This window comes from Punica granatum, chromosome 3 (genome assembly GCF_007655135.1).
Source record: "Punica granatum isolate Tunisia-2019 chromosome 3, ASM765513v2, whole genome shotgun sequence".
Taxonomy (NCBI): domain Eukaryota; kingdom Viridiplantae; phylum Streptophyta; class Magnoliopsida; order Myrtales; family Lythraceae; genus Punica; species Punica granatum.
The window spans coordinates 37498248-37521424 of record NC_045129.1 but is presented as its reverse complement, the minus strand read 5'-3'; the positions used below and the strand labels follow the sequence as shown (position 1 = coordinate 37521424).

Sequence of the window (23177 nt, the reverse complement as noted above, 5' to 3'; positions counted from 1 at the left end):
TAGAGTCATCCGCCTAGCTAAAACGTGACACCCTAATTAATCGCTACAAATTTCTCCTCTCTAAATAGCATTGTGATGAAAGTTTAATTCGTGTATAAAATGGGTCAAGCTTTTCAACATTTAAGTTCTTGAAAAGGTGTATTAATTGACAATATTGTGAAAATTATTGTCTAACGACTCAGCTATTTTATTTATTTAGGAATGAAAATGCCATCAGCAAATAAGAGCCACAATTTTTTATTATTATTATTATTATTATTATTTTATGGTTATGAAGTTTAATGATACGTTTGATGCTGTTACATTGGATCTTGTATATTCTTGATTACCGAATCGTCGGGATGGGTGCAGCGATCCCTCATAAATTCAGCTGCTAAATTCGAGCTTGGTGTCCTCATAGACACCACATTGAAGTGCTCAAGCAGAACTGATTAAGATTCGGCACTGAGTCGTACGAGCCAAACTTTGCAGCTGAGCCAATCAAGCCAAGCTTCATTAATCGTACATTGAGAAGCGAACGACTAAACTGAGGAGGTTTCCGTATGCGGTAAGCTAAGCATTAGAGCTCACCGTGAGAACAATCCATCCGAGCAGGGATCAATTTCTGATGATGACGGTAAGAAAAGCCCAAGTTTCTTTCCACGGTAGCTTTATAAAACCAGAAAATCCTGGCCATACGGGACTCCCTACTCCTTTTACGGGCAGCAGGGCAGTAAACTTCTCCGGCCAAGAAACTCCTGAATTCGTGATGCTATCCGTCCGATGACAAAAAACTAGTAGTGGAACTGATTTCTTTTCGTCTATCGTCTGACAAAATGATGCAGTTCTATGCAGCTGAGCCTGCGAATGGCTAAGAAGCTCATCTATCTGGGCAAACTAAACATGCATATTAGAGCCAATTTATCAGAAGGATTGCATTCAGTGTAAAATCGAGCCCCCGGTCAAGCTTTTCATTACCTCATCCAAGTAATCCTGAAAAAAATGTCAAGAGATACTTTTTCATCCAGAGACTCAATTTGCGATAAAATTTAGCTGAGTCTGCAGCACTAAGTGATTGCACAAAACTTTCATCAGAAAAGCATAGTCATAGGCAGTCTCCTCGATATGTTGGGAGTAGCCTCCTTCACTAAAATGCCCTGCTGCCATATCCGTACGCAAAATAACTGAACGAGAACAGCTTGAACACCTGTAATCTCTGACTTTGGCCACCCATTTCGCAGCTTCCCAAACTCCAACCCTAAGATCAAGAACGATTGATTAACTTTCTCATGAAGTTTAAAAGGTCAAATTGGCGCCGGTGATCCGGCCAGTCTTGCAAAATGTAACATGAAAGAAAACCAATTTAATCAGCCACTGTTTGCCGACTTTCTCAGCCTTTTTTTCCTGCCTAAGACAGCCTTTTTTCCTTGAATTAATTCATTCAATTCATATTTTTTAATGATATTTAACCATTTTTTCAAAAGCAGCCAGATCAATAAAACCTTAGTTGAATCCATGAAGACACAGTTTGGCCAAATCAATTTCTGTTCTACACCGACAAGTTCCCTAGAAAGAAAGAAATCGTTAACAGCAGTTCTGCAATACCACAGAAGGATCAAGTACCTTGAGTCAAGAAATGATGCGGTGACTAGTGTGGAAGGATGGCAACCACCTGATGGGATGTTGTCGTAGGGGGAATACCTCATCATGGTCTCGAACTGCGGCAGCATCTGAGGATTCCCAAACTCTTCGTAGTCCAATGTTGTAAGAGGCAGAGTAGGATCTAATAATGTGTTGCATATATCGAGAAACGGAACCTGGTAAAAAGTTATGCAGCAATAGATTCAAGTTGCTTCATCAATGAAATGTGAAAGCCCATAAAATCTTCACAAAGAAATAGTAACACACACACATATATATATATGGGAATAAATGCTTACCTTCAGAATGACGGCACGAAATAGATCGGAGTACATATTTATAGCTGCTCCCATCAGAATACAGCCGGCACTATATCCAATAGCACAGAGCTGATCTTGATGAATGAGACCCTCCTTAACTAAGTACTTGCCACATGCAGCAAAGTCGTGTATCGAGTTCTCTTTGTCAAAGCCCCGGCCAGATTTATGCCACGAAGAATCAGACCCACCACCACCCCTGCAATAGGATTACTGAAACATAATATGAGAAAAGAAAATGAAGAAAAGATGGAGAAGTGTTCGTTTCTAAAGGACTGTTCTTCAGTCATTCGGTCTACATCAAAAAAAAAAAAAAATGAAGAAACAGAAAATGTACATTGGACCGCTCCTCACAGGGGGCATCATAGTCCAATACTTCTTGTAAAGTGCAGTCCAATTACCCTTTTCTTTGTACTATCTCCCTCATTATATTAGGAAATTTCCAAACAGCAAACTGGAAAATGTCTTCACAGTTCCCCCTAAAACAGAATTCGAGAACCGTACCTCACATCGGCAAATGCAAGGAGCCAACCACGATCAAGTAAACTGAGGCGATTTGGACACCAGCTTATGTCTAGCACCTCACCATAAGCACCATACCCATGCAAAAGACCAGGAGATTGACCTTGCCTCCATGCTTCTTTAGAGTAAAGGATCGTTAAAGGTATCCTTACACCATCATAGGAAATGACTTCCTTTCTCTCACAGCAGTATGATTCCGAGACACTCTTCCACCTCTGCATTTCAACCTCTTGAATATCAGTGTTGTTTGATTTCTTTGAAGCTAAAGGATCAACAGGCTTTTCGGCATCATCAGAAGAGGTTAATCCACTAAGGACAGAAGCGCAGAGTACTTCCTCTTGATGCACTGTGGAGACCTTCCTTCTTGACAAGTCGTAGTCCACGATTACATCGGGCATCTACAGTTGAAAATTTGAAACACCATTTTCAAATCATATTTAACTTTTACCGAGCAAAATATCATAAGCAAGATACTATTTGCAAGGTATGCTAATGAAACATAGTTTAAGAAGGGACTTTATAATAAAAAAAAAAACGTAGTAAATATCCATATCTTTAGAAAATTTTAATGAAAAGCAATACCACTGGAGAAGAAAGCACAGCACGATATACTGGATTCATGAAATCATGATTTGAACCAGGCAGGATGGTGCACAGCTTTGACGGCATAGGAAAAAACCATGGATTAAGCTCCTTAAGTTCAACTGGAGCCTGCAAACAACAGGATCACTGGCAAATTAGTAGGATAAATAATTACCTCCGATATAGTTAACTTTAGAAGTATATGACATGCTTTCAAGTGACTACTCATGACGCTTTCATCATGGAAATATTACATCTTATGAGAGACATGATGGGTGCACTTCTCTGATATTACGTCTTCAAAAAAAATTAGATATGGGTGCATGTAGTTAGAAACATAGAAGAATATAAGCAATTATTTCATTATTATATTTACACTTCCCTTCATTTATACACACACACACACACATATATATATTTGAAATTATTATTACTGTAAAGCTCTCTGAGTTTCCCATCTTGAAGTAACCACATGGAGGACTACTCAATTAGAGTAAAGCCTCAAAGAACAATATTGTCCGTTTGCAACATCTCCTCTCAGGTAGAAGGTGCTATATGACATAATGTTGCAGCCCGAAGTGCTGCATATGTGTGTCTATCATATTGGAGAAAAAGAATAGTAAATTTTTGGCAATGTAGGGCACACTAAATCTAAGGTTACAAACCTTGCGGTCAAGATTAAAAGGCAAACTGATGGAGCATAACATAGGCAAACCCTCCTTACAGATGGAAAGCACTAAATAACCACTAAAAACATCCATGTCTTGAAAGCTCATATCCTCGCCTGGAAGTACGACATCCTATGAGGAAGGAATGAAATCGATATCAGATTTTGTGGAAAACAACAAAATTGCAAGGCAGATGACCTCTAACAACAAAATAGACAGGGGTCCTAATACAATCGTATAGTAATTCCGTAGTTGTGGCATTTCAAAAGGAACATAATATACTTTCTTTCTGCATGCCAAATATTGTGAGGGAGGGGGTAGGGGGATGATGAACCACTAAGTACCTGAAACTTAGCTAACTCTATGTTGTCAAATAAGCAACGTGCCAAGTAATAGCCTTCACCACTCCATTCCACACTTTGACTCAAAGGGGCATTTGTGAGAACATAGAAAAACTCATCATGATGCTCCACAAAAAGCTGAACATCTGACATTCGTTTAAGAATTTTTCTCAACTGTCCAAGTGGGTTCATTGCGTCTATCAAATAAACCTGCACGGATTTTAAAAGATGTGATCAACTTGGAACAAAAAATATAATGACTTGGCAAAATATATTAAATGAGAAAGAGAAGAGTAGGTAAGTTCCTTCCTCGGATGAAGTCCTTGAATTTGAGTTCACAGTTATGAACTTGCCATCTTTCGTAGCAGTAATATCCACACAAAACCTTGAGTCACTTTCAGTGAATACAACGGTATCATCAGAATTATTACTTGCTCCTATGTTTGCGCAAAGAACGCTGTAAGGTCTTTGGTTCTTGTCAGCAAGTGTATAAAATAGAGTGCGACTATCTTGGGCCCACGCAAGGCTAACAACTCCTTCAGCTTGAAGATTTGGAAGAATGCATCCTGTTCTAAGGTCCTTAACTTGGAGATTGAACCATTCACTTCCAGTAGTATCAAGCGTGTATGCAAGGAATCTATGGTCAGGTGAAACTCGGCATGTACCAACATGTACATAACCTGCAAATAAGTAGACAAACAAACAACATATCTCAGGGATGGCAAAACTTGAATCAACGTGAAGCAGCTACAAGAGAAACGAAAGGTTTTAATCTCTGTAGAAATGGACATCAGATGAAGGTGCTAGAGAAGACTTGTTAACCTCAATATCATGTAGGATTAGGCAAGCTATACTGGAGTAGCATATGGGAGCAATCATCTCGGAGGATATCAATAAACGATCATGAAGCCAAAAAATGTGTCACATTAAATCATTAACCTTAACCGTCTAATATTGAACCCGTCTAATATTGAACCGATTTCTTCGACGTGTATAGCCAAAAGAGGGCAGGAAAAAACTTGCCATAACGCTCAGCAACTTCGTTCCAATCAAGTAGGATTTCCTCCCTCCCTGTCTGTCCTCTAACGTAATTGAGAACAGAAGCCGCCCAACCGACTTTATCAGGCTCCAACCTCCTATACAAAACTGGGAACTCTTTCCCCTCTGGTATGCACTGGTAGTATAACCTGTTCGGCATTATTAATAACCACAAGATCTTCAGCATCCAGTTCATGCAACGTACACATATAAATGCCATGGATGTCCCATTCAAATTTCTATGCAAGGCCAGCTTGACAACTTCGTTAAGAATCTCATGGAAACATGCTGCGTTATGTGCTAGAATCTATGGAATGCCCAAAAAGTAGAAAAATGAAGAACAAGTTGAATGCCGCATGCCCAGAATCGGACAACCCAACAGCACTGAAAAGCTCTCAACTTTTATGTACTACACACATGATATTCATCACTTTCCCACCAGACAAAAAATTTAACTCTTGAGGTTCCCACAGTGACATATATCATGTTTATGGATTTTAAGGATTGCCCAATAATTATCAGACGAAAAGCAGAAGTTTCTTCAATGAAGTACCAGGGGCCCCAGCGCTCAGGGGGAGTGGAAATATTGGTGGGCAGTCGGCTCCTCATCTCGGACACCAGTCTATTTTGCAAATCGACAGTGTCCGCCATGAAGGCTTCGGCATACGCGTTCTCCTCTTGGAGGTACTGGACGAAGTCGGGGTCGTTCGTGTTGGACATCCAACGGTAGAGGTCTTCCCATGTTCTTCCATGCGCTGAGACCTTGAAGGGGACTTTCTTGGCCAGCGGAGGGGACTGCTCAGGGAGTGTAAAGCGGGGCTGCTTGCAGGGTGAAGAGAAGGCTGCAGCTGAAGAGAAGTGCGAGGAGAGTGAGGTGAGAGGACTGAGAAAGGAGCGGTTCCTGCGGAAAAGGAGGAGGGCAGAGCATGACGCCATTGAAATGGCGCCGTGAGGGTAAGCTGAAGTCGAGAAGTCCACTTGCCGGCTGTGAGAGGTGAGGAGACGACTCAGTCACTGTCCGGGGTTTAATAACAATTTGGTCCACATTTTTTTATTTTTTAACATTTTTGGTCTCTGTAGATTATGTTAGTCTCACATTGCACCATATAGTTTAAATTAGTTTCAAAATAGCCCCTTGTTGTTTACGGGAACATCTCAATTGGCAGCCCCAACAAAGTTCAATTTGGTCGGGCCAGAACTACTTGGACCTACGGTTTAGGCCCATTGGGCCAGCTCCAAGATGAAACTGTAACTTTTCTTCCTTATGTAATATAAGATGTACCCATCAATCGTGCATAATGCCCATGTTTCATCAGAGTTCAGAAGTGATGCGGTGCCTGATCTTCTGTTCAGTACAGATTGAGCTCTTACCAGGAATACGCGTATGAAATCTCATAAATATTTTTCGATTTAGAATGAGTATCAACAGATTCTCCCTTACGTCGAATGAACTAGGACGGCTATAGATGATGATTAATAGCTCATCTATGAACTTATCTGCACATACTTCGGGTCCCACATCAAATATGTAACTATCTTTACGGTAGGTCCCCCCGGATGTTGGACGAGGAGACCATGGACCTAGTCGATGGATAACACCATACCAACGAAAGCATGGAGTGCTCTTTTAGTGCATATGACGGAGCGCACAGAGTTAATCACCGTTAAGAATTCAGATGTAATTCATATCTATGCATGTTATAGGCCCATTGTGCATTTTACATGCCAATTGATTGGAAGCATTGTTTTCACATCATGCGATATTCTTTTGTCTTGTATTATATTCGTGACTAGTTTGCAACTAAATGAATGCATTTCAGCACATTCAGGTAACGAAAACAACTGCCATATTCTGCTGTCAATGCACAGCTATGACAACGTGTGATCGTTCAAAATATGCTCCTAAGTAATTTGAAATTCCGCCCATATACAGCACTGTAATTAAAGTCGATCGGAGATGAACTCATTTCAGCGAGTACTTTCTGCATGGAAATCACAAAGAGCACCTGAACTTAGGTAAACTCCATGCGTAATGATGCTCCAAACGAGATCCTCAATATCGACTATTCAGATGTGTTTAGAATCATTTGCATAAGGATATTCAGTATAAGCTCCGAGGAGCTGTTCGATAGCGTTGTACCTGGGATAGACCGAGATCATTCACCGAAAAAAAAAAACAGAGAGAGTCTGAATTGGGGTATATGGAGAGGCCGATAAGTTGAATCCTATAAGAAATTTCTCATTCCTCGCATGCGATACCATAACTCGAAGTAGAAACTGTACACGCCGGACATTAAACTTTTGACTATACCCCCCAGAAGCCAAAGTAGAAACAAATGAACCAAGAATTCTGTATTTCTTAAGATGGCGAAAGGTTTCTGTGAATAGTTTTAATCTAAATCATATTAGATTTCAGAATCTACAACAGAGAAGCCCCTGCCTCCACCCTCTCTGTTTCCGAAAATGCCTCCGGTCGGCTTTTGCCATTCTCACGGGGCTACTATGCCACTCCGACTGCAATCTGCATATAAAAACATTCATCGGATTAATACTCTGACAACTAGAAAAAAGATAGGGATGAAACTATATTTTTTTTCTCCTTACACGGGGAAGGCAAAGGATCTGGTGCTGGTTGTGCTGCTGTCAGACCTAAGAGAAAGGCTTCCCGAAAAAGCAATCGGGCCCGAGTAAGTTATAAGCCCGGAGACGGGGCCTACCATAGAGAAACTCGCCTCTCCGACACTGTACTGATCTCGGAATGAACCTGCCCGACTATCAGGAACTTTCGTAATACTCTGATTTGAAACTTGATTCTCTTGATTCCCATAGTCCTTTCGATCACTGCAATTGGATGAACCACTTACAGGGCTAGCATTATTGGATTCATCAGAACTTGTCGAGATTGCTTCTTCATGATTTGGGATAATGCTGTTGTGAGATTCTTCAGCATTCGAGAAACTGGCCCTTCCTTCATCTGCAGGAGTCCGGGCGGGCACGCTCAAGATCGATTCCATGCTTGGTTCCTGTAGCCAAAACGGACAAGAAACATGATTTTCTTCACAGTTGAACTAATATAGCAATACTGAACAAGGAATACTCTATTCCCGGCACTCAGCATAGATAGTACTAGTCCGACATCTCTTTGATAATATACAAGTTTAAATATATATTGAGCGTGCTTACTTCAGTGGGCATTTGCGTATTTTTATGGCATAAATCTCCAGCAGATAGTTCTTGTTGATTGAGCTCTGAGGCTGACATTTGATCCTTAGACAATGTTTGACCTATCAAGACATCCTCAGCAACTTCTTGCACTTTTACATATGCCTGCAGGATATCCTCCGAGCCATCCTGATTAAACGAATTCTTGTGGTCCTGATCTTCACAACTCTTCGAATAATCTGGCATTGGAGCGCCAACTTCTGTGGTTTTGGTCATTAAATTGCTACTTCTGTCTTTCTCTAAAAGCAGCAACGTGTGGAGATCCTCCTTTTCCACATCTGTTTCGAACAAGATCTTCTCACAGGAGGGCATGTTCTCATCGATGCAAATGTCCTTTATATCGAGGTAAGAGTTCTCTCTGTAGCAAATGACCAGATCAGGGACCTCAAGTTCACTGGCGATTTTATCGGAAAGATGATCCATCTTCTCCTTGATGTGTCCGGGATCTTCATAAGAATGACCATTCAAAGCCTCATAGTCCTTAACTTCCATGATTTTGCTATCTGCTGTATTACTATCTAGAGAATCCGAGCCATCACACTCCGACACTTGCCAGAACCCGTCATGATCTTCAACCTCAGTTCGTGACGAATCCAACGTTTTCTGACTGACATCAAGCAGAACTATATTCTCGCTTTCCTTTTCAGTTTCTCCATCAAATTTCTCTTCAGACACTTCGTGAACATCTTCATTTTGGTGAGAGAATTTGAAAAGAGTATCTGCAAATGAATGAAATTTTCAAATCACAAACTGCAGTGAAGCAGAAAATCTACGAACTTCTGATTATGCCAAACGAAACCAACTAAACTAACACAAACATGTCAGAAAGGGAGGAAAAAAATATACCAAGCTTCATAGTTTACGTGGACCAGAAGAACGATGCACGAGTTTCTCGAAGCGCTATCAGATGTATTCAGTCTTCACCAAATCAGCTTCTGCGAGTCAGAAACTAAAATAAGTAGGGATTGTGATAACAAGCACTGACAATGCCCTGGAGGGTGAAGGAACAAAACCTCCTCAATATATGCAAATAACAGAAACATAAGACATTCGACAATCCTAATTTCAGTACCAAGAAATGAAATGCCAGAAAAAAAACACGAGAAAGTACATTCCAGCAGTAGTGTCAAACCAAATTACTGGTCTAATTCTTTGCAAAACAGTGAGCCAAATGGAGAAAAGAAAGAAAAATTCAGGGGCCACCTTATGTTAGGTCGTTAGATATACCAGATAAGCAATCTCAGCTAGCAAAGCAATATTAGAAAAGATGTTAACCTAGAAGAAACCTCGGACGGAGTTGCTTTCTCAAACTAGTCGGCGGGTAATGACTCGGAGGCGAAGAGGGGAACCAATGGGAGAAACCCAAATGAGAGAAATACGCAGAGAAAAGATATCCCTTGAGTGCTTCAGAGTTCAGCAAAAAGGAATGCATAATGCTTCCCATCATTTGTTTTTGATACCCTTTCCTCTCTTTTGTGGAAAGTGCAGCCATTATTGACAATAAACAATGGACTGGTCATTGAAAAAGACAATTCCACTCACAGAAATTCCGAGAAAAAGATAAAGAGAGCTCAAATTTACACTGAAGGGGGATGGATTATATACCAAGAAAACCAACACGTAAGCGAATGTGCGGATCGATGAACTAAGATCAGCACACGGACGAATGTCTGATAATATGGTGAAGCTGTGCAAATCGGATTATTGGCATAGAAAAGGACAGGAACAAAGGTGGTTTTTTTTTTTTGGGGGACTTTTTCGAAAGCTTCAAGGGAACTTTCGAACAGCGGAATGATCACCAACCCAGAATTTTTTATTTGGTCATATTGCTTCCTCCTTTTGGTGTGGGATCTGCCAATCCTTTCTGTCAGCTTCCTCTGATCGGACCAAAGTTCAAACTCATAATAATAATAATACTAATAATAAAAGAAAAATCTCAAGAAATTGCAAAAAGAAAAAGAAGACAGGCCGAGCCCAGAGAAGAAAAAAACAGCTCAGCTCAGATGGGTCTTTAAGCTTTAAAACGAAACTAGTTACGAAAGGAAACACGTAAAGCACCAAAAATGGCGGATCCTTCCCAGCAGAAATTCTTCCCCAAAAAAGGGTAATCGAGAACAACCAAAAACCATTACTGGGTTTTAAGCACAGGTACCGGTAGGATCCGCTTCTCTCTGTTTCAGGAATCAGAACTGAACATTCCGTCCGAACGTTCACTTCCCGTAAATTGCAAAACAGACACCCAGAGTACGGAACAGAGCAGCGAACGAACTCACCAGTGAGCTACCCATACAGAGAGGGGAGAGTGGTTTCTGGGACGAACCTGGCCAATGGTGTAGGTTCATTGATCAACCCCACAGGCCAGTTTCATTAATCAATTGCTTTTCGCTAGAGAGAGAGTAAAAACAGGGGAGAGAAACAGAAACAGAGTGCTATTATAAATGAAGAGACAAAGCTGTAATAAATGAAGCGCAGAGAAAGAGGAGGACGACGATGGGGAGAGAGAGAGACCGCTCTGCCCTGTGAGGGAGATTAGGCGTGAGTTGTTAAATTAAACAGAAAAAATAAAAATAAAATAAAAAAGCTACCTTTTTTTTAAGTGATTCCCATATGAATAAACAAATAAGAAGGTCAACTTAGCTTAGCCATGGCCTCACACCTTCTTTGCTTCCCCCCAAATCAAAAACTCCACATTTATTTAATTCCCAGAATCCTCTGTTCCATATGGAACCCCAACTCCTCCGTTTCAGACCCTCCTTAATTAATAGCCTCCTCTGTTTCAGCCATTAATCCCCGGCAGGCAAAGCTTTAAAAGGGTCTCTTTTTTATTCCTCCTTTTTCTGTTCGTGATCCCAATCTCTAACTCCACCGCCTTTTTTTCTTCCCAATCCTTGATCCCCAAGATTTGTCACATTTCAAGCTGAGGAAGAGAGGATCCCACGCCTCTCCCAATGCGTTCTCTCACAATCACAGCAATCCCGAGCAACAACTGTAATCCAGACTGGTTGAGTTGATGTGCTCTCTCTCTCTCTCTCTCTCTCTCTCCCCCTAAGGACACTTTTGACAGGCGGCGACGATGTCGGAGGATCAGTCCCGACTGATAGTAACAGAGAGAAAAAGGTGACTAGTTTCTAACTGGTTGTGGCTCAGTCTGCGGTTACAGTTGGCCGGGGATAGAGAGGGCAATAGGGAGGAAGAAGAGACTGACACACAGACAGAGAGATAGAGAGAGAGAATAATAATAATCGAATTTTTTTATTTGCAATAACAGATATATGTTATAAATAATTAAATGTGGAATTTCATTAATTATAGTCAGTTAGTCACATACTCCGGAATTAATTGAGATGAATTCCTTTATTTTTTATATTCTAGCTTGTCTATTTATTAATCTACTATATTCTAGTTGGATGAGTCATTGATAACAAAAATATGCTTCGAGAATTTTTGAATTTTTTTGCGAAATTTAATTTCTGTGAAAATTTATACTCAAAAAAGTGATTGTTCAAAAAGAAATTTCACTATGTTTGGATGTATTGAAATATTTAGCGTTGGCATGTTTGATATTTCGTACAGGAAACATCTCGGATTTAGATAATTTTGATAAATTTTTGAGGTTTTAGATGAACAATCAACTCGGTGTGGCTTCGTATATGGAAGTACAAAAAGATGGTCTCTTTTTTTTTGTCTTTTCTCTTAGTTAGTCCTTTGAAAATTTTCTATGTTTCACTATTTTGTCTCTTGTACTTTAAAAAAAAAAATTGTTCTCTTTTCAATATGGTCCTTGTTAATAAATTGTCGAAGTTGTTATTGTCATTATTATTCACGAAAAAATAAGTGAAAAAAAAAGAAATTCAAGAAATTGGAAGTCAAATGTCAACGAAGCAAAGGTGGGTGTGATCCAGGCAGCCTTCAAATCAAGCTGGGGACATTGACTTTCAAAGGAATGAAATACAAATGACTGAATAGTTCATGTCATGCAGCAAAAATGACCCGTCCTTTTTTTTCCCCTTCATATTTATTTATTTTAATTATTTTTTCCGGTGGAATTTATTATATAAACAAATTGATTAAATTTAAATAAGTGAGCTGCCATATGGAATTAATTTTGGCTGTCCATTGATAGAATTAGATAATATCTCACGTTTGCTTGGTCAAATGCCTCAACTGCCAAATCCTTTATATTCTTTATACATATGGATATAATAAATTAATAAATTAAATTCAAAAAATTATTAGTTGTACCTGACCTTGTTTTGTTGCCCGACTATTTATTTTATCCCTCTCCATAGTTGTCAACACAATATTTATTTAAATTATAACGTATTTGCGTCGTCCTTGATAGGTCTTTAAATGTTGACAGCGTTGCTACCCATATGATTTGGGAAAAAAGATAGGCACTTACTATGAACAAAATTGACCTTATCACGTGAAGTACTTTGACAAATATACTTTAGATGGATATAAAAAAAAATCAATTCCAACCCAATAGGTTTGGCGTAACCATTCTATTTTGTGATTTTTTTTTAACAGACCCGACTTCAAGTTATCGAATAGTTATGCGAGACAAACCTTTCTATTGAATCATCTACATAGCTCGTGTGATCAGATTTATCTGTTTCATGAGGTATTTGTAGACAACCCCGATGATAAGAAACCAAGAGTTGATGACCCTTTTTCTTCATATTTCGTGACGTTCAAGTTAGAACAGGCTGCCTCGGTTGGGCTATTTGCAGAGCCCAATCTTGATTTTCTGCATGAAGAAATAGACCTTTTAAGCTCCTTAAAGTCTACATTCTTTGTTCATTCCCCTCTTTACAAGTCAAATTCAGCTTTAACAGCTCCTCTAGAGCCAACATTTCTCCTTTCTTGAATTATATGAGTTAATTACCTCAGCTTCTGAATTGAACATTTTATATTTGGGGGGATGTACTTGGAGCCCTGGATAGAAGGGCTAAATATACGATGAAAAATCCATTTGACTCGGTACAAGTGGGAGAACTAACCGATTCGCAGGATACGCTCACCAGCAATATGGTGCCAGCAGGCAGTAAAAGTCTAAACAATAACTAACATTTTACGGATTTCAGTAACTTGGCGAGGCCAGAACCACCTGACATCAAAGCTCCAGGGCATCAGAGTCAGTAGAAGTCATTTGGCTTCCCGATTTTAATGTTCAGCTCATTCAAGAACCCCGCGATAGCGACTTTCTGCCAGCTTTTGAAACTCCTGCATGGAATGGCATCATATCAGCTAAAGCGAAGATCGAGTTCTAAACTAAAATCTTCTTGAGTTTCATTTTGGTGAAAATGACTTGGGGTAGAACTAACTTGTGATCCAGGTGTGCAATAACTTCCCCGCCAGGAAAAGCCGATTTAGTAGCCTCATAAGCAACTTGGATTGATTTTCTCCAGGTTCCTCCGATAGTACTTGGGTCTGCTTTCGATTGGCCCGGATCATCCATGGGCAGGGAATATCCTGAGAGCAAATGCCCTACCCATACGCCATCCTTCCTGAATTCAACAAAATGAAACTCAATCCTCATTGGAGCGAAATTGAAAGAACAACTCCATGCTGCGGTTCAAAATAAAGTTCAAGTACTGGTATAATATTCAAAGTTGTGCTATTTTATGTTTGTATTGTTAAGCACCTGTACGAAATTATAGTCTAACTTTCAGAACTCAACTAGGTACGTCACAGTGAGCCATAGTTCCATCAGCCAGAGTGAAGGAAGAAGCTTTCAGTATATGTTACTTACAGAACAATGTCCATATGCCTTGGTGCGTAATGTCCACCTCCAATCCCAAGAAGGACTTTATTCTTATCGTTCTCCCTAGGATTGAGACAATTCCAAACTACTGTCAGACTGTTTCAGAGACAGATTATCTTCACAACTGGGAATATCAACAGTAAAATTTACAAGGTATGCCTACTTAAAGTTCGTAGAAGAAGCTTGGGAGCTCCAATATTATTATGTCCCCACAGAGTGAGAGTGGTCTGCTTTTATGGTGGATATCATAACTAATGAAGATTGAAAAGAACATTTAGGGCAATGTCTGAAACGTCCGTCCCTTTAGGAAATAGTTGTTCAAGCTTCATGTAAGTGATCGACTTTGGCTAAGAGAGAAGTACAGATGAATTTACCCTTGCAATAGGAGTTAATAAAAAATATTACGTGACTGGTACCTGCTCCAATTTCCGACTGCAGGGGCTCCTCCAAGTCCAAGACCTTCCCAGACTAGCTGTGGGAACCAATATAATATGTTAGAAGGAAAAATGGCACACGCATATTTCACAAGAGCAGATCCCAACAAGGCAGAATCTGACTGCAGTTAACCAGCATTTCAGCACTCATATGATAACATTTTGATGCATCACTTTAGAACCGTCAATGTTCAGGATTTTATCTTTGGGAGATATCATTGTCAAACACAAGAAATACCTATTTCAAACTTTGCATCCGTTTTTCCACATGAACATAAATGGTTTTGATAAAATCTTTTGAGATATATTGCATTGTCTGTATAGCTGAATGCCCAAGTCAAAATGGAAACATTTGACAGCCAAATACGGAAGGGATAAGAACTCAACTAGAGAAACAACTTTAGCAGCATCTGGCCTCTTCCAGTATTCTTCAGTACTGCCTAAATTGACACAGAAAACAATTAGACACAATAAGCTCTGGGTTTTGCCCTAAAACAATTATCCACATATTTAAAAAGAAAAAAAAAATTGAATATGATCTTCTATCAAAGTAGGTTAAAAAGGGAGCAAAACATGTCTAATTCATCAAACAACAATTTCCCAAACTATTGAGATCTTCACCAGCAATGATAATGGAAGCTAAGAGAAAAATAAGAGTATAAATTTAATGTAATCCACTTACCAACTGCAAAGGTTCAGGTTAAAATAATTTACTCACACATATTGTAAAGTCTAAACATAATTCTACAAAGTAATCAGTATGGAATCACAATAGATAACAGGGGTTTTGGAACAGGAGCCTATAGCCATAGAGAAATTCTTCCAAATGAATTCGTTCCGAGGAATCATTTTACCTTTATTGGGAGTTCTCTTACAATATATGAACCATATAATAACAATGAAGTGATACATATATTAGCAGATATTATAAAATACCTGCATTGAGTGTGTCAACAGAAAACATGAGAAAACAATGCAAAAGAAGCATAGGAAATGGGCATAAGAAACATCAAAAGATACAATCACATTCCTTCAGATGATCTGACAATGGCCCACACCAATAAACAGAAGGATAAAAGAAAAACAGTGTACTGCTCTCCCCTAGGCAAAAGACCAAGCACGTCAAGAAGAAGGATTAGGACATACCAATTTCAACAAACAGAGCAGGCTTATTCGTTTCTGGTCCATGATGAGTGCCCTCCAGAGTTATCTACAATCAAGGCCGCCAACAATGTAGAAACATCAACGACAGATCCACTCTCGAAAGATAAGGTTAGCAGGAACACACAAAGAAAAGCCATACGACACTGTTGAAATGAATGCTACTATCTTCTACAACTACAAGTTAACTGCTTCTCCCAGTTTTAGAAGAAGGGGTCCTTGCCACTGTATGCCATTACTCTATATAAGTGATTTCACACCTACAAAGAGTCATCAATGATGGATCCACTCTTGAAGGATAAGGTACAAAAAGAAACGACTCACGACACTATTGAAATGAATGCTACTATCATCTACCACTTAAGTGCATTCCCAATTTTAGAAAAAAAGGGGTCCTTGCTACCATATGTCATTACTCTATATAAGTGAATCCACACCTATAAAAGAGTCATCTAACTTTATTATCAATATATACTCTCACATTAAGGAACTTGAAAAAGTTTAGTAGGAAGTGTAATCTGTACTGCAATCAGATTAAGCATCCATAAGAAAAATAAAAGGAAAACCAAAAGCAAGAGCAGAAGAATGTACCTCAAATTCTGGAACTAAATTGTGAGAGTTAGCGATCTTCTTGAGCAACCTCAGCCAAGGCCCAATCCTTGGATCTGGCGGGGCTGCCCACCCTGGCTTCCCTCCTTGTGGGGGAACCTCATCATCTCTCAGATGAGGCACTCCTACAATACATTCATACAAATCAAACAAAATTACAATACAGACATCTCAGTAGCAAGAAACAAAGCACCCATTCAAACCGAGGAAAACAAAAGCAAGGGAGTAAAGGCAAACTACGTGAATTAAATGTACATTCCATCAAGTCGACTAGCAAAAGCCTTCGCATTATGCTAGATTATTGATAAAACAGCCGAGCTAGAGCATGATCAAACTTATAATTCAATGATACTGTTATTTTACTTCTATAACAAGACAGGAAAGCCCCAACATTCTCTTGTTAGTTTCCATGTGAAATATGTTGAAGACTTGTGCAACACAGATGCACTTCAATGGAGCAATGGATAGTCTAGCAATGCCGCGTTGATCACAACTTACGAGAAAAACAAGAACCTTTGTAAGCTGCCTGTCTGTGCCCATATAGAGTTTTCAAGATTCAGCGCCCAATTATCTAATTTTCTAATAAAATGCAGAGACGATTCTGTGAAAAAGTATCCGTACCGATCGGGTGAACAGTGAGAGCGGGGCGGTTCGATACAGCGGTGTGCTTGCTGAGGAAGATGAGCTCGTCGACCTCCTCGCCGGTCACGTCTCGCCACCGTGCGTCGAGGTGGTCCTCCTCCACTATGCCCTTGTCGTGCTGGAGCAACCGAACGTGCTGATTGGTGAAGCTCCTGATTCCCTGTATGCAAGGGGATTTTCACAGTTTCAACGCAGTGAAGATCAATCAATCAATCAAATGGCTGAGTGATCGGAAGAAGGGTGGGACCTCGAAGGAGGGACCGGGCTTCCATCCGAGCATGTCGAGGAGGGCGGCGGCGGGGTTGATGGAGGCGGGATCCGTGGTTGTTGCCACCACCAGCGTCACCATCTCTTCCGTACTGTTCAGTGATCTTTACCGTCTTCTTCCTTCTCTGTGGAGCATCGGCCGATAGAGAATCAGTGCAATGGCCAATGTTCAAAGCTCAGCCTTAACCTTCATACATACATGCATACAGATATATATATATATATATCATGTCAATGGCGGCCAGAAAATGAACGTATCGTAATTGAATTCCGCCATTGGTGAAGAATCGATGTGCCACTGCCCCCAGACTTTTTGCTTTGCTTGCGCCCCCGATAACTAAACTAAACTAACCATCGGAATTCTACCATGCAATCAATAAAATTATTGTACATATATTATTTACTATTTCAAAATTTGTGTAATTTATTTCGAATTCTATTAATTAATAATTCACTTAAAAACACGTTTAATTCACTATATATTGAAATTAAAATTTTACTTTGGTACAAATATTTTAGCATCATAGATTTTTCGTTGATCACAAGATACGTTCGGTGAGTTTCAAATATCCCGCAAGTAAAGGTCAATCACGTGGAACTCCCTTTGCCAATTGCCGCAGTCTTTTGTCCTCGTGGATGGCTTTTGAGATTCAGAGACTCTTTGCTGGGCCGATAATTTATGCCTTTTTTGGATTGTAAGTTAAAAATTTTAACTTTAACTTTAACTTTAACTTAATACACTACACAACAAAAATACACTTTTCGTAAGTAAAAAATTTTAATTTTAATTTTAACTCAATACATTACACAACAAAAATACACGTTTCTCAAGTCAAATTTATAATCCCATTTCATTTGTCTTTTTCCACAATCAAAATCAAAATCAAAATTAAAGTTACTTTAACTCTGAAACCAAACGCACCATTAGCTTCTTGGGCTTCTATTAGGCCATGGGTCATCTTGGAGTTGTCTCCTTTTATTTTCTTTTTCTTGGGCCTCTGACATGTAACGAACCCAACATCCCCTCTCGAAGGCTTTTGGACTTCTGCCTATCTATGTTGTTTTCTTTATTTTAGGGATACGGGAAACCAAATTTATAACCTTTTGATATGGCTAGTTTATATATTTTATTTGAATACTAGATAAGTATGAAACAATTGATTTGTTCTTTTTTATCAATGAATGAATATGAGCACTGTTCTAGTTCATAATAAATGTAGTTTGTTTTATTTGATTTTTTTTTTGCTTATAAGGGAGGTCCAAAATTTAATACAATGAAAAACCTAATGCACGGGTAGTCCCACTAGGTATTAAATGATTATTCGGAAGATCAACATGAAAGTATGGAAAAACCCTCCCCTTCTCTCTAAGATTAATTACCTTAATTAACAATATGATTGAGGTAACTAATGTTCTATTGTTAGACGGTCAGAATTTAATTTCGGATTTTGTTGTGCCGTTCGGTTTATAAATAGACCATTCTACTCTACGTAATCCTCTGAGTTGCTTATAATAATACCTATTCTCAATCTTTAATTTATCTTTTCTTGTTATATAATTTTCTTCAAATGGATCTTTCCCGAAATCAATGCATGGATTTTAAAGTGATTGCATCTTAAATGTGCCTATACCATAACATTAATCTATGACGACAACCAATTTCATCCTCTAATTGATTTAGGCATTACAAACAGTCCAAATTTTGACAGGACACATCCCTATGCATCCCTATGCAGCATTGCTTTTCCTAATCACTACACTGTTATCTACATCCCAAAGTATAGCCTATACCACTTTAAAATCACAATTTATCGGGCGCTGTTTGGATTCAGAGTTAAAGTTATTTTGATTTTGATTTTAATTTTGATTGTGGAAAATGACAAATGAGATGTGATTATAAATTTGACTTGGAAAACGTGTGTTTTTGTTGTATAATGTGTTGAGTTAAAGTTAAAGTTAAAATTTTTGAATTGAGAAATATGTATTTTTGTTGTGTAGTGTATTGAGTTAAAGTTAAAGTTAAACTTAAAAATGTGTATCTTTAAATCCAAACGGGGTTTCTGCCTTAAAATTGTCAAGAATGGAATTGGGGCAAAAGAAGATACTCTGTTTCATTCATCCAATAGGTATGTATACATCCAGGTCCAATAAATAAAAGGAAAGCAATATCTATGTCTAAACTAGAGTGTCCTAAGTATGGTTTAGAAGGGTGTGTACATAAGTTACAATGGTAAATAAATCTTTCCATAATACTCCCCATCAAGTTAGAGAATGAGGATTCTGAATTCCCATCTTGCTGAGGAGAAAAAGGAATTGATCAAGCCCAAGTGCCTTAGTAAATATGTCTGCCAATTAAAAGCGCGTAGACACGTAGGCTGTTTCTACAGCTCCAGAGTGCAGATGTTACCTAAGGAAGTGGCAATCTATTTCATTGTACTTGGTGCGCTCATGGAAAACTGGATTAGAGGCGATGTGGAGCGCTTGATTATCACAGAATAGACGCATTGAACCTGCATGATAAATACGAAGAGAGTTGAGAAGAGAACGGAGCCATAAGAGCTCACTGACAACCGTTGCCATGGCCTGGAAATAGATGATACCTTATAAGGTCCCCACATGTCACAATGAACAAATTGAAACGGGAAAGAAGCTTTATTTGAAATAATTGAAAAACTGGAACATGTCTGTTTTGCTCGGCAACATACGTCACAAAGTGCATTATTATCTTACCGATGCATAATAATAGAATTATCATTGAACTGAATGTGAGGAGAAGGATGTCCCAATCGCTTGTGCCAAATATCTTTACTATCTGCTCTCATTGTCCGTAGTCTATGAATTGATGAAGATACTTGTCGTGAAAGCCAAACCACCCCATGAAGCTCACCCATTCCAATCGTACTCCTCGAGATGCAGTCCTGAATCAAACAAAGATCAGAGATGTAGTGTATACTACAATTATGCCCCGTTTGGATTCAAAGACAACTGATTTTAACTTTAACTTTAACTTTAACTTTAACTCAACACACTACACAACAAAAATACACATTTCCCAATTCAAATATTTTAACTTTAACTTTAACTTAACACACTACACAACAAAAACACACATTTCCCAAGTCAAATTTATAATCACATCTCATTTGTCATTTTCCACAATCAAAATCAAAATCAAAATCAAAGTAACTTTAACTCTGAATCCAAACGGCTCATAAGTTTCCGAACTAGTTGAGCCACGGACACTAAGTTGCAAGTAAAATTCGGCACATAAAGAACGTTATGAAGAACCAAATTGACTCTAAATGAAACCTTGCCCATAAAGGTCGCTTTCGTTGTCCCATTCGGAACATGAATAGTTGGACCACTATTAATGGGAATGACATCAAAAAGATTATTCAAACTATCAGTTATATGTCATAAAGCTCTTGAATTAATAATCCAATCAAGTTCTGAAGTAATGGGCACACAATTCTCACGACTTAATCGATTAACCTCACCATCATCGCGTGAGGCCATTGAGACTAGCTATTGTAATTGAGCCTCGGATAAATGGGCCAGTTTACTTAAATCTGAGGGTTGCTCTGCATGGGCCTGGGCCGCAATGTAAGTTCCTGAGCTCTGATTAAAAGACCGGTGAGAAGTTTGGTTAGGGCTATATTGCCCACGATTAAACTGGGCCGATCGTGTCTGTGATGGGCTAGTTGAAAACGGGCCTCCAGATTGGGGATGCCCGAAACCTCCCCCATGCTACTGCAAAGGAAGCAAGGAAGACGACTACGAGCTTTTTCCTCCTGGCAGAGACTGCACTGATGGTTTGCCCTTCGAGTTCCTCTGGTTTATCTTCTCGGAGCTTGGGTAGCCATGGAGTTGGTAGCAGGTGGCTCGATAATGGCCGTTTCGTCCACAAAATTCGCAGAAAGGACGACTCCGAGGCTTGAAATTGCCTCTATTTGAGCCAAGATTAGGGTTAGCACTGCCGCCAGTATCAGTACCGATTTTGGCCGTAAAACTGATCGCCTCAGTGTTGGAATCCTCGCCTTGGATGATAAGGCGCTAAGTTTCATCATGTGCAACCATGGAGTGGTCTTTATTTGCATTCGGTGAGGGATCCATGCTTAGAATTTGCGAACGAGTTGTGGAAAACTCGAGATTGAGCTCGATGAGGAACTGATGCACTTTCTCTTTTTCTTTATGAGCCGTGAGTTAGAGTCCATCATTGCAAGTACAAGCCGGCAGATCAAGGTATTAGTCCAATTCATCCCAAAGACTTTTCAATTTCGAATAATACTCGGAGACTGACCTGTTTTCTTGTATGAGTAGGCAAATATTGGTCTTCAGTTGATGAATTCTTGATTCATTATCCTGAGAAAATCGCTCTTTGAGATTGTCCTAGAGCGTTTTTGCATTCTTTGCCCCTGCAACTGAGTTATGTAATTCTTCATCCGGGTGATTGAATATCCACGAGACTAGCATTGATTTACAGGTTACACACTGCTTATGGTAAGGCTCTCCTTCTGCTGGATGTGTCACTTTGCCTTCGATAAAATCGCGTTTGTTCTTAGCTTGAAGTGCCGTTTGCATTGCTTAAGACCAAGTACTGTAATTCATGCCATTGAGTTTGTAGGAAATAAGTTGAGTATCGGGACCATCAGAGGGAGTGAAGACATAGACGAGAGGTATGCCTCTACCCGAAGTATTCTGGTTTGTGGCTTTCGACATGATGATGACTCAGAAAAACGTGAAAGAACAAGGAATTTGGAGGACAAATTAGAAGCGTCAAGGATGATGCTCAGCAAGAAATGCTGGCAGATGGAAGCTCGGCTATACTAGCCGGCAATGAGATGAGACTACTGGCCTCAAGACCACCGCTCTGATACCATGTTAAAAACGGAATTGGGGCAAAAGAAGATACTCTATTTCATTCATCCAATAGGTATGTATACATCCAGGTCCAATAAATAAAAGGAAAGCAATATCTACATCTAAACCGGGGTGTCCTAAGTATGGTATAGAAGGCTATGTACATAAGTTACAATGGTAAGGAAATCTTTCCATAATAAAAATATTTTCCCTTTTTTGGGTTATATTGTTTATTTAGACAGAATATTTACTTGCCTTAAGAGTCAAATTACCTAAAATTAATATAATGGCCTACAAATTTAGTATGATACATATTACAATTTCCGTATACGCCATTTAATTTCTGCTGCCCTAGATTTATATATAAGCTTCTCATTTTGTGCAAATCTCTTTACAACCACCCCTGCATTAGGAGCAAATTTTACTGCTCATTTCAGGGTAAAGTTAGAAGTTATCGATAACATGAAGCCGTGCATGCTTCTACCTCTCCTCGTCGCCCTGCTCCTATTGAGCACGGTTGACCTTTCGGTTTCACAGGGTACTTGTGCTCTCTAACTGGTTGTTGAGATGTCGTAATGTTATTTCTCGTATAGATAGTCTGAGTTAAACTCGTCGTTGACTGGGTATTTCCTTGATCTGGGCATGTAGGAGTAATAAAGTACTGCCGGAAAGATCTGACGTTTCCGAAGCCGTGCGAAGCCAGGGCCAAGGGGAGAACCCAATGCTTCCTGGACGTTCTGGGATCACTAGGAGCCAGCAGCATGCCAAAAAACTGCCTCTGCAGACCTGCTGGTCCCAGCGAACATACCTGCTCATGCCTTGTCGTCTGCTCCTAGTCGACGACCATAAACCAAGTGAAAATTAACCTCAGCGTCGTCTTCATTGCGTTTTTCATTTCATATGGTGAAAAGCAAAGCTTTCACACAAAGAGAATAATAGCAATTGAAGATATTAAGATTAAATTTCTCGATCCCTAATTTTTTTTTTGTTCTGCAACTGCGTCATATCAATTGTGTTAAAAAACCATCTATCGACATTATCAATGATAAGAGCTAGTCATTTTGCCAGTCTCCATGGTCGGTTTCCTAACATATACGATAACTTTGCTGTACTTGCGTCTTGCGTGC

General features: G+C 39.4%; 3 protein-coding genes across 6 annotated transcripts; all 3 read right to left on the bottom strand.

The window, feature by feature from the left end:
* Positions 1–912: 912 nt before the first annotated feature.
* LOC116201144 (dipeptidyl aminopeptidase BI) lies at positions 913–6069 on the bottom strand. Its single transcript, XM_031532269.1, has 10 exons — positions 5642–6069; positions 5074–5237; positions 4360–4730; positions 4054–4260; positions 3707–3841; positions 3042–3170; positions 2442–2857; positions 1920–2136; positions 1603–1796; positions 913–1237 (listed from the first exon to the last, which is right to left on the bottom strand). Exons 1-10 carry the CDS (start codon positions 6022–6024, stop codon positions 1012–1014), a joined length of 2442 nt encoding a protein of 813 aa, XP_031388129.1. The 5' UTR covers positions 6025–6069; the 3' UTR covers positions 913–1011.
* A 1233-nt stretch (positions 6070–7302) lies between these two features.
* On the bottom strand, positions 7303–11517 carry LOC116200181. 4 transcript variants are annotated; one of them, XM_031530932.1, is made up of 5 exons: positions 10896–11517; positions 9157–9245; positions 8272–9029; positions 7693–8111; positions 7303–7609 (listed from the first exon to the last, which is right to left on the bottom strand). In XM_031530932.1, exons 2-5 carry the CDS (start codon positions 9164–9166, stop codon positions 7501–7503), a joined length of 1296 nt encoding a protein of 431 aa, XP_031386792.1. In that variant the 5' UTR covers positions 9167–9245; positions 10896–11517; the 3' UTR covers positions 7303–7500. The 4 variants fall into 4 exon arrangements, with proteins under 4 accessions (XP_031386792.1, XP_031386788.1, XP_031386791.1 ...); XM_031530928.1 differs by lacking the exon at positions 10896–11517 and adding an exon at positions 9586–10868; XM_031530931.1 differs by lacking the exon at positions 10896–11517 and adding an exon at positions 10463–10868.
* Positions 11518–13134: 1617 nt separating this feature from the next.
* LOC116200182 (D-aminoacyl-tRNA deacylase) lies at positions 13135–17497 on the bottom strand. Its single transcript, XM_031530933.1, has 9 exons — positions 17171–17497; positions 16903–17083; positions 16264–16406; positions 15658–15721; positions 14899–14951; positions 14494–14549; positions 14066–14140; positions 13638–13820; positions 13135–13536 (listed from the first exon to the last, which is right to left on the bottom strand). Exons 1-9 carry the CDS (start codon positions 17270–17272, stop codon positions 13449–13451), a joined length of 945 nt encoding a protein of 314 aa, XP_031386793.1. The 5' UTR covers positions 17273–17497; the 3' UTR covers positions 13135–13448.
* Between the last annotated feature and the right edge of the window lie 5680 nt (positions 17498–23177).

Bases quoted from the DNA above. Each gene is read 5' to 3' on its own strand.
- LOC116201144 (XM_031532269.1), bottom strand. From the start codon at position 6,024: ATGGCGTCATGCTCTGCCCTCCTCCTTTTCCGCAGGAACCGCTCCTTT. The intron at 3,171-3,706 runs GTTTGTAACCTT...TGTTGTTTGCAG, and splicing joins CTTTTAATCTTGACCGCAAG to GCTCCAGTTGAACTTAAGGA. The intron at 2,858-3,041 runs GTATTGCTTTTC...TTTCAACTGTAG, and splicing joins CTGTGCTTTCTTCTCCAGTG to ATGCCCGATGTAATCGTGGA.
- LOC116200181 (XM_031530932.1), bottom strand. The intron at 8,112-8,271 runs GTAAGCACGCTC...TTTTGGCTACAG, and splicing joins ATACGCAAATGCCCACTGAA to GAACCAAGCATGGAATCGAT. The intron at 7,610-7,692 runs GTAAGGAGAAAA...TTTTATATGCAG, and splicing joins AGATCCTTTGCCTTCCCCGT to ATTGCAGTCGGAGTGGCATA.
- LOC116200182 (XM_031530933.1), bottom strand. From the start codon at position 17,272: ATGGTGACGCTGGTGGTGGCAACAACCACGGATCCCGCCTCCATCAAC. The intron at 15,722-16,263 runs GTACATTCTTCT...CCTTGATTGTAG, and splicing joins ATTTAGTTCCAGAATTTGAG to ATAACTCTGGAGGGCACTCA. The intron at 14,141-14,493 runs GTACCAGTCACG...TCTCAATCCTAG, and splicing joins GCAGTCGGAAATTGGAGCAG to GGAGAACGATAAGAATAAAG.